The sequence below is a fragment of the Choristoneura fumiferana genome, chromosome 30, assembly GCF_025370935.1.
Source record: "Choristoneura fumiferana chromosome 30, NRCan_CFum_1, whole genome shotgun sequence".
Taxonomy (NCBI): domain Eukaryota; kingdom Metazoa; phylum Arthropoda; class Insecta; order Lepidoptera; family Tortricidae; genus Choristoneura; species Choristoneura fumiferana.
In genome coordinates, this window is record NC_133501.1 from 6,611,296 (window position 1) to 6,621,100 (window position 9,805).

At 39.1% G+C, this 9,805-nt stretch overlaps 1 protein-coding gene across 3 annotated transcripts in view; it reads left to right on the forward strand.

Moving 5' to 3' along the window:
- Positions 1 to 7,611, forward strand: part of LOC141444755 (heart- and neural crest derivatives-expressed protein 1-like) — a 34,614-nt gene extending 27,003 nt beyond the window's left edge. For all 3 annotated transcript variants that reach the window (XM_074110390.1, XM_074110389.1, XM_074110391.1), the window contains one exon: positions 5,272 to 7,611. In XM_074110390.1, the coding sequence (XP_073966491.1) occupies positions 5,272 to 5,364 (93 nt within the window). In that variant the 3' untranslated portion in view covers positions 5,365 to 7,611. The remainder of the gene's footprint in view (positions 1 to 5,271) is intronic.
- Positions 7,612 to 9,805: the final 2,194 nt, after the last annotated feature.

Sequence of the window (9,805 nt, forward strand, 5' to 3'; positions counted from 1 at the left end):
GTTTTGTGTTTAGGCAAGGACTAAACCCTTATAGTTACCTATTGTTGTAAAAAAAGTTCATTTTTTTCTACCTTTACTACTTTTTCTTTACATGTTCCGGTCTGCGTCCCCACAGTTATGGCAATATACACTCAGTTTGCGGATGAACTATAATAGCACGCTGGTTTCCAATATGTCACTGAAAAGTCCATTAAGAGAACTCCGATTTTTTTTTGGACTTTCGAGTGATGTAAGTGACACGACAATCACTGTTAAAACCTTGAAAAGCGTTACATAACGCCACTATAGTACTATTATAGTACTAAAATGTAATTCATGGAGCAACAATAACAGGGTTATGTCACGAAATAGTCATGTAATTGTGCCAAAACCTGCCCGGGTAAACGTTTACATCAATGTTACAGGACCTACATGAAACGCTAATTAGTGTGTTTGAAAACTTTCTAAGGAATTTTATAGTAGGTACTAACTTTTGCTGGTAGGTCTACGGAACGCTCTGGCAAATGCTCGTCAAAAATTAGATTATTGTTTGACGGAAAAATCCAAAAACAATTTCAAATTGATAGTTGTACTAATTATGAGCTAACATTCGTTTCTTCACAATACTTATGTAATTGGACATTCGATTTTAAGTAAACATTTGCATGCCCATTATGACTAAACATGTGGATCTGAAGCTTTGTCAATTGCTTACAGTAACACCTAAACCAACCACCATGTTTACAACGAATAAATAGACATAGACATAACTTTATTCAACATGAAACTTAAATACACAATTTACAGAAAAAAACATTCTATGATGTCGAAAAGGAACTTGACACAGCATTATGCTGCAGTAGTATATATTAAGTACCTAATACAGCGATTATTTCAACCCCCCGACGCAAAAAGAGGGGTGTTATAAGTTTGACCGCTATTGGTGTCTGTCTGTGGCACTGTAGCTCTTAAACGGGGAGACCGATTTTAATGCAATGAAGTGACATTGGCAATGACATGGGGTTTTATAAATGATTGATTGATACACATCCTATTACTAGAAGCAGGTAAAACTTAACTTTCAAGATTTGACGACAAATACAAAACATTTTCATGTTAAATAAATGCTGTAATAAAACTAAAAACACTAATTCCCCAGAGCTTCGCGCCAAAACCGGCAGCCATGTTTTTTCACTAACTTTTTTTTCTCAAGACAACGGCATTCTCTATTCAGCCAAGCAGCACGTGTTTACAATTTGTTCGTAAAATCGTCATTTTTTCCCATAAACCAGTATATGGTTACACGTTTTTTGCTGGCTATTTAAATGGCGTGTAATGTCTTTAAAATTGGGGGCACGTGTGATGTTCTGGTGTTACAAGTTAAGCTAATATGTTAATTTAATAACATTTGTCAAAAACAATATAAAAGCTGATTGAATTTTTTAGTACTTAATTTGTTGGTATCTATAGAAATACTGTTTAAATTCATTTCTATTAACCCGTGGCATAATACAAAAAAAAACATTAACAATTCGCAATTCGGTTATCGCGCGCTGTTCCCTCGGGAACTGTGCATTTTTCCGGGATAAAAAGTAGCCTATGTCACTCTCTGGCCCATAAACTATCTCTATGTCAAAAATCACGTCGATCCGTCGCTCCGTTTCGACGTGAAAAACGGACAAACATACAAACACACTTTCGCATTTACAATATTAGTAAGTAAGTATGGATTAGTATTAGTACGGATTTGTGCATAACAATTTTTAATCACTCGAGTCTCCTTTTAAGCTAGGTAAAGCCTGTGTCAATAACCTAACCAACTTAGAACAGTTTTGGACATGTATGCCCCTAAACGAGTTGAGTGACCCCCGACGGAAAAAGAGGGGTGTATTTAGATAGACGCCAATCTCTGTGAGACTGTCTGTCTGTGGCATCGTACGTCGTGACGTCCAACAATACCCCACACTATAGGGTTGTATGGAAAAAAAATCACTCCCACTTTACGTCTATGGCAGGTAACCTAAAAAAAATTTTTTTTCATTTTTTATTGTACCATTTTGTCGGCATAGTTTTCATATATATCCATGTAAAATTACAGCTTTCTAGCATTGATAGTCCTGAGCAAAGCCGCGGACGGACGGACGGACGGACGGACAGACAGACAGACATGGCGAAACTATAAGGGTTCCGTTTTTGCCATTTTGGCTCCGGAACACTAAAACACGAAAAAAACTAATTAGACATTTTGAACTATGCCTTCGTCGCTACCCTAAAACGAGGGAACCCATACTCGTAATAATATAATAATTATATAATACAATATTTCTTTGAAAACAATTTAGGTTTTAAATTCGACCAATTTTCAGTGATTGGATCTTATGGAAATCGAGGGAACTCTTCGAATATTGTAGGAACACATGGTAATTTGGATTTAGTAGTAACTCGTGCATTTACTCTTGAAAATCATCATTTGGTGAAGTGGAACTGATGATGAAGATCACATTTGACCACCGGAGCTACTAGTCAATAACAAGTACTTGACGGGTTGAATTTCAATTACTTTAACACAGTTGCTAAGCAATTTATGCTCCTCGTAATGCATATGGTGAAATGGAATGGGTGGTGAAGCCATAGAATCCTACTAATATTATAAATATGAAAGTTTGTGAGTGAGTATGTTTGTTACTTCTTCACGCTGAAACGGCTCGACGGATTTAGATGAAATTTGGCAAAAAGTTAGTTTATAACCTGGATTTTAACACAGGATATATCTGGGCTTAGAGCCATGAAATTTGGCATAGGCTACTTTTTATCCCGATATGCCAACGGGATAGAGATAAAATCTTGAAATAACAACAGCTGGGCTTAGAGTCATGAAATTTGGCATGGGTGTTTTAATTTAACGTCAATGAAAACCACGATGTAATTTCAAGGAATTCCCACGAGAATTTATAAAATCAAGCAGTTGACATTAAACTATTGTATCTTAAATTATTTACACTAAAAAGCGTGAAAAAAAATATAACAAAAAATTGAACCGACTACAAAAAACCATGAAAATAATTTTCTACTAGTCTGAAGTCAGCGCCTCACAGGAGTGATTGAAGACCAATGTATAGTATGTAGGTGAGGTAGACGACTATAGGTCCACTCCTGCTGGCTCGTGCTGAGGCACCGACTCAGACTGGTAGAACATTTTTTCATGGTTTTTTGTAGTCGGTTCAATTTTTTGTTAAGTATATTTTGTTTGTAAATGCGTGACAAACATTAATCCTTTAGTGACATTGTGATTGCACGGCCTGGATCGTCTCCGCAGGACGGAACTCCTCAACGGACAAACTTCGACTCGCAATTTGCTACGGAAATCTAGTTAAGATGACAATGTACATAAGTACAGTTAACAAAAAGTAAAGCGAGCAAATAAGCTTGTGATGTTTTCAACAGAAACTTATTTAGGATAAACACGGGCGCGTTGCGACGGATACCAGACGCGTGCGCAGGTACGCGTGTTTACCGCTCGTTAAACTATTACCGGAGCGGTCGGACAGAAAAAAATGCTTCGTGGAACGAATGAAACCGGCCAAGTGCGAGTCGGGCACGCACTCAACTCGTATAGTGCCACCACAGTTAAAACCATGTGCAAAAATGTGTGTGTGTGAATGTGAAGCCGTGATGGCCTAGTGGTTTGACCTATCGCCTCTCAAGCAGAGCACCTCGCACCTCTGAGTTTTTCGAAATTCATGTGCGGAATTACATTTGGAATTTACCACGAGCTTTGCGGTGAAGGAAAACATCGTGAGGAAACCTGCACTAACCTGCGAAGCAATTCAATGGTGCGTGTGAAGTTCCCAATCTTGTTCTCAGAGGAGGCCTGTGCCCAGCAGTGGGACGTATATAGGCTGGGATGGATGGCCACAAGAATGTTATATGACAGTGGGAATTTTTACATTCACTCATTCTCATTTTGACGACCGGATAGCCAAATGGTTAGAGATCCTGACTATGAAGCTTGAGGTCCCGGGTTCGATTCCCGGTCGGGGCAGTATTTGTGGGAATAATACGAATGTTTGTTCTCGGGTCTTGGATGTTTAATATGTATAGTACCTGGGCGACCGAGCTTTGCTCGGGCTAAAACTCGATAACAAACGTTTTCCCAGAGATAAGACCAAGCTAGAACGATTTGTCATCCCCGTAAACCCCTACATACCAAATTTCATCGAATATCATCAAATAATAATCCGAGATCCGCGAAATGTATATACGAGAATTGCTCGTCATTAGATAGATAAATAAGTAGTATTTATCTATATAAGTATGTTTGAGGGCTATCGCGTATGAATTCGCCGCTAGAGGCGCTAGTGTAGCGTGAGGTCTCCGAAATGTCAAATCTCATAGTTTTTGGGTGAGCTAAGCGGGTTTATTTATAATTAGAATAATTTTGTGAATATTTTGCAATATCTGAAATTAATTATGGCAAATATGCGTTCCGGGGCAATGAACGTCTGTGTTTTGAGACAGTTTTGTCTTTCGGAAACCTTTGTCTCCCTTTTTTCCGAACAAAACGGGGACTATGCAACACTGTGGCATGCTCGATATTTTTATGGTACGGTTTTTTTAAGGTGTATTAAATATGATTTTAATCTAAACTTTGTTTTCACGCCCGTAATAACAGACTTTGAAAGCCATACTTAAAAACCTCACGCAACAGTGCGCCATCTAGTGAGACAAAAAACGATAGCCCTCATTAGTGTGAATTGTCCCATGATATTTATTTTATTTATAAAACTGGCCAAGTGCGAGTCGGGCATGCACTCAACTCGTATAGTGCCACCAGCAGGGCTACTACGAAACTCGATACTCGAAGTTCGTGTCGAGCGGTCGAGCGCCGCTTCCCTAAATTGTTATAATTCGGATCTAGAGAAATAGGTACTTTTAATATCTAAAAGCTGTATATCATTTCCCTAAACGCAGTAAAGAAGTGTTCAGTAAGTGTTAAACTATCTTTTATTACAACCAGTGCACCATATCCTACAAAGTGCTGGTAGTAAGTATATCAAACTTACAAGGAAAACTATAACGGCTAAGTTTGCATGAGAATTATTAGTAGTTTAAGAGTAAATAGCAGCCTGAGGTATAAAATATACCTACACTTGGAATATTCCCCACAAAATACGAAATCCTTAGAAAAACATTACTTAATTTTTTCGTAATGGCTACGGAACTCTATTTCGGGCGTGTCCGTCACGCTCTTGGCCGGTTTTTTATGTTTTAAAAAGTATATCGTTGTTCCAGAGCGCTGCGGAGAAGAGAGGCAACGGGCGGACCGGCTGGCCGCAGCACGTTTGGGCTTTAGAGCTCAAATCTGAACAGAATCTCAAGACTTAAGGTCCCTGCAGAAAACCCGGGGCGAGCGGGGGACGGGAGGGGCCGTACATGGAAATTAACAGTTAGCGCTAGACTTACGTGCTGCCCGGGGGGGGGGGGTGTTCTGATTTAGGTAGTATATGAAGGACACTAAGCTGACAATATTAATTGTTTTATTTTTAACCAAACAATAAATTATTTTGTTAATTAATAGTCAATGGGTCTCGACAAGATCTTACACTCCGTAGATCTCGATCTATGGAATAGATCTTGTTGAACTTTGTATGGTACCCCGCTCACACTAATAGTGTTTTATAGAGTATTATAGTGTAAGAGGGATAGTGCTACAAGCTTCATATATCGATATTATCGATTTCGGTTAATGTCAAAACGGGATCCTAGTTTTTCGCCAAAAAATATTTTTCGCAAAAGTGTTCGTGTCTCATCGTTTTATATGAACGAACATTTTTTTTTCTGAAAACTATATAGGATACATTTCAGTACTATCCTGTAGAACCCTATAGATTAATTTAATTTATAACGATCCTGAAGTACAGTCACCAGCATTAATATCTGCCACAGCGGAGCGTGCAAAAATATCTGACACGTCCTTCCGGTCCTAGAAATAGAGTCGTATCAGATATTTATGCATGCTTGTTGTGTCAGATATTGGTGCTGGTGACTGCAATTACGGCTTAAAAAAAATCGTTCGTCTACCAGAAACTGTTGTAGGTATGTGTAGTCGCAGATTATCAAGATCTCACGGCTCTATGTCCCCGCCATGACAAGGAAATATTTAGTAAGGTACTACATAGGCAGTTGCCCCACCACCGACGATGAAGGAGAAGCGAGTTGAGCTTTAAACCAGTGCCACTACCATGAGTTTACAGTGCCCGTACTCGATAGCGACGGCGTAAATTATTTGTATGGAGAATTGTACAGCGCCTCTACAAATAATTTACGCCGTCGCTATCGAGTACGGTCACTGTAAACTCATGGTAGTGGTAGGTACTGTTAACGAGCAGCAAGAAGAGGGTGCGTATAGTTTCTATAGTTTTGTCGCTGGGCTTTAGGTATAGCCCAGGGAGACTAACGAGTGTAGATAAGAGAGCGATGAGCGATCACTCGCCCTGTAGTCTCCCCAAACCTACCGATGCGGAATCGGCTTTAAATAAATAAATAAAAGCCTTTTTCACTTCTCATGCTCTAAAAGTAGGTCAATATAGCCTTACGAGGCGGGAGTAAAGGGAGTAAAAGTAATTATTTTTTTAATTTACTTCGAGTGACTTAGATAAACTCAAACAGCCAGTACTTGCTTAGTTTTTGGCATAAAATAATTGTGATTGTGTGTGCTACGTGGTTTTAGTTCTATGCTTTTTCCGCAAAGAAGGTGGTGCCATCCTATTTATTCCAGTTTGTGTATGGATCATTTCGCCGATGCGGTTTTGTTATATCTATGTCTGGCGGGAAAAAAAATACCGCGAAAACTTTGAAATTTTTGTAGAGCGTAAATCATAAAGATTAATGACTATTTGTTTCTCGCAATCGAAGTGAAACAAAAAAGTAAAACCGACTCCAAAAAAATATAAAAATAACAAAAAATGGAACCGACTACAAAACCCTTGAAAATATTTCTCTAGGTATAGATACCTACTAACTCGAAGTCGGTGACTCAGCACGACCCAGCAGGATCGATTGAAACCCATAGTATGTAGGTGAGGCAGACGACTATTGTTCCATTCCTGAGGTACTGGCTCGTGCTGAGGCACCGACTTCGAGCTAGTACGTACCTAGAAAAATATTTTCAAGGATTTTGTAGTCGGTTCCATGTTTTGTTATTTTTTTGGAGTTGGTTTTACTTTTTTGTTAAAAATTTTTTTTTGCCAAAATCGCCATAGGTGTGCCTATAAAATTTGAGGTTTGCCCTCGATTTCCCTAGGATCCCATCATCAGATCTTGACTTGGTGACAATGGGACCACCTCAGAAGAGTACCCTTTCGAATAAAAAAAGAACTTTGAAAATCGGTCCACAATTGACTGAGTAATCGGCGAACATACATAAAAAAAAATACAAACATTGGAACATAGAACCTCCTCCTTTTTTGAAGTCGGTTAAAAATAGTCTATAGCTTCGCTTTCTCGCCAGCGGTGGGACAAGTGCCTGAGGTATAGTTTTAAATTAAGTTTTTGATGTATATTTTACCAAAGATAGTGCCAAATATGTTTTAATTATAAGTAAATGGAAAATAAACGATTTTTATTAGTTGATCTTTTTGTTTAATTTTTATGATAACCTACGTTTGAGTCGTAGTCTTAGCCTAGTGGTTTGACATGCTCTCAAGCAGAAGGTCGCGGATTCGAGTCCCGGCTTGCAACTCAGAATTTATGTGTGAAATTGCATGTCAATTTTACAGCGAAAAAAAAACTGTGAAACAATTCAATAGTGTGTGAGGTTCCCAATCCGCACTGGGCCCGCATGGGCGAATGATACGAAATACGAGTAAATATACTTATTTCCTTTTGTTAGACGGCGAGAAGACATCGAAAGTCCTGACTGTACTTCTTGTAATTGAATTAATCTGAAGTTTCTATATCCATCTTTTATTGCTCTTCCGGCGGGGCCATGTGTTTTTCCGACCGTTTATTCTTATTCTGTAGCTGTAAAATTCAGGAGATATATAATAAATCTACGGCTAATAAAGGTTATAAAGGCGTGAGGGAGGAGCTAATAAAGGCTAAAGGCGTTAACTTTGCAGAGGTCCAATCCTATTATACTTGGTTTTTTATAGCATTAGAAAGAAGGTAAGCGATCTTAATGTGTATTTTTATTGAAAAACACTTTTGAAAAAGAAGTCGAAGCCAATATATAACAATTAGCAAGGACATTATAATCATTTACATGCTTATGGTATCATAAATAATAGTTACTGATCTTTTTAAAAACGTTTTTCAATAGAAAGAATCGTCAAGATTGTTTACACTTTTTCTAATGTTAAAAAAATGAAGTATAAGGAGCTGTTTCACCGACAGTGTTAACTGTGTTAACTGACGGTTAAATGTGATGCCGTCTCCGTCTATTCAAAGAAAACAAATAGAGACGGCATCAAATTTAACAGTCAGTTAACACTAAACAATGGATGGTAAAACAGCCCCTAAGTATCCCACTATATTATAAAATGTGAGTTTGTAAAAAAGTATATTTGTTTGTTTACCTCTTCACGTCTAAACCGCTGACCCGATTTAGATGAAATTCGTTGTATACAGATAGTTTGAGTCCCGGGAAAAGACAGGATAGAGTTTATATCGGAATATTGCATGGTTCCCGCGGGGTAGCGCTGAGTGAATTCTACGAGGACGGAGACGCGGGCGTTGGCTAGTAGTAACTATTTATTAGACAAACAGACAATGGAACTACGGTACCCTAAAAAATTAATGTAATTGTAATTCTTAGGTGCTTGACATTTTAATTAATTAATTAATCCTCAAAGTAATAATAACTGTTTATAATCTTATAACATGATATGGATTCTTGTGATCTGAAATAAATTGATTTTATTATTTATTATTAAAAAGTACCTTAACACATTCGGCCTCGGCAACGATCCACTAAGCTCTTAGGCACTTGTCCCACCGCCGACGATGAGCGAGAAGCGAGCAGAGCGAGTAACTAGAAACGAGTGAGCGAGCAGTGAAAAGCGAGTGTTCGAGCACGACGGGCGATTACTCGCTCTACTCGCTCGAGCCGGGCGAGTATCGCTCAGCTAGTTTTATAGCTCAGCGAGTCTTATAGCTCTTGTCGCTGCGACAAATGATGTAAGAGCGAGTTCTCGCCGGCAGTGTGAACCGCCAGCGATCAACTATTAATATATGTGTCTCTTTTACTCACACAGGATCTTATACCTTTTGTTCGTTTCTTGAGCGAGAAAATAGCCGATAGCCAATCGTTTCCTCGCCGGCGGTGAGACAACTGCCTTACGCTATGCCTACGCATATCCCACAGCAGTCACTTCTATGCCAGTGACACGTATACGTGTCACAGACGTAATACATTCCGTTGCCAGTGACACAACGTCTGTGATTTTCTAGTTCTTACTCCCATGCCAGTGACACGCATGTCGTGTCAAAGTAATTGGTACCTCCTAAAGACTGGCATAGCGTAAGGGCTTAGCGGAACGTTGCCGGAGCTGAATGCGATCCACTAGCGCATATCCCACAGCAGTCACAAATACGTGTCACTGGCATTATAGGATAGGAGTAAGAACTAAAAAGTCACAGACGTGTCGGGGCCAAACGTGTTAATTTACATCCATCCATGCAAAATTCCCCACTTAACTTCCTCTACGCCTGCGCTTGTTTGAATGTATGTTTATCTGTTGTTTATCACGTGCTTCCGAACGCTCAAGTATTTTTGGTGGGCGTTGGGGCCATGTGGCTCGTGCCCACTAAAGGGACCACGATTTAG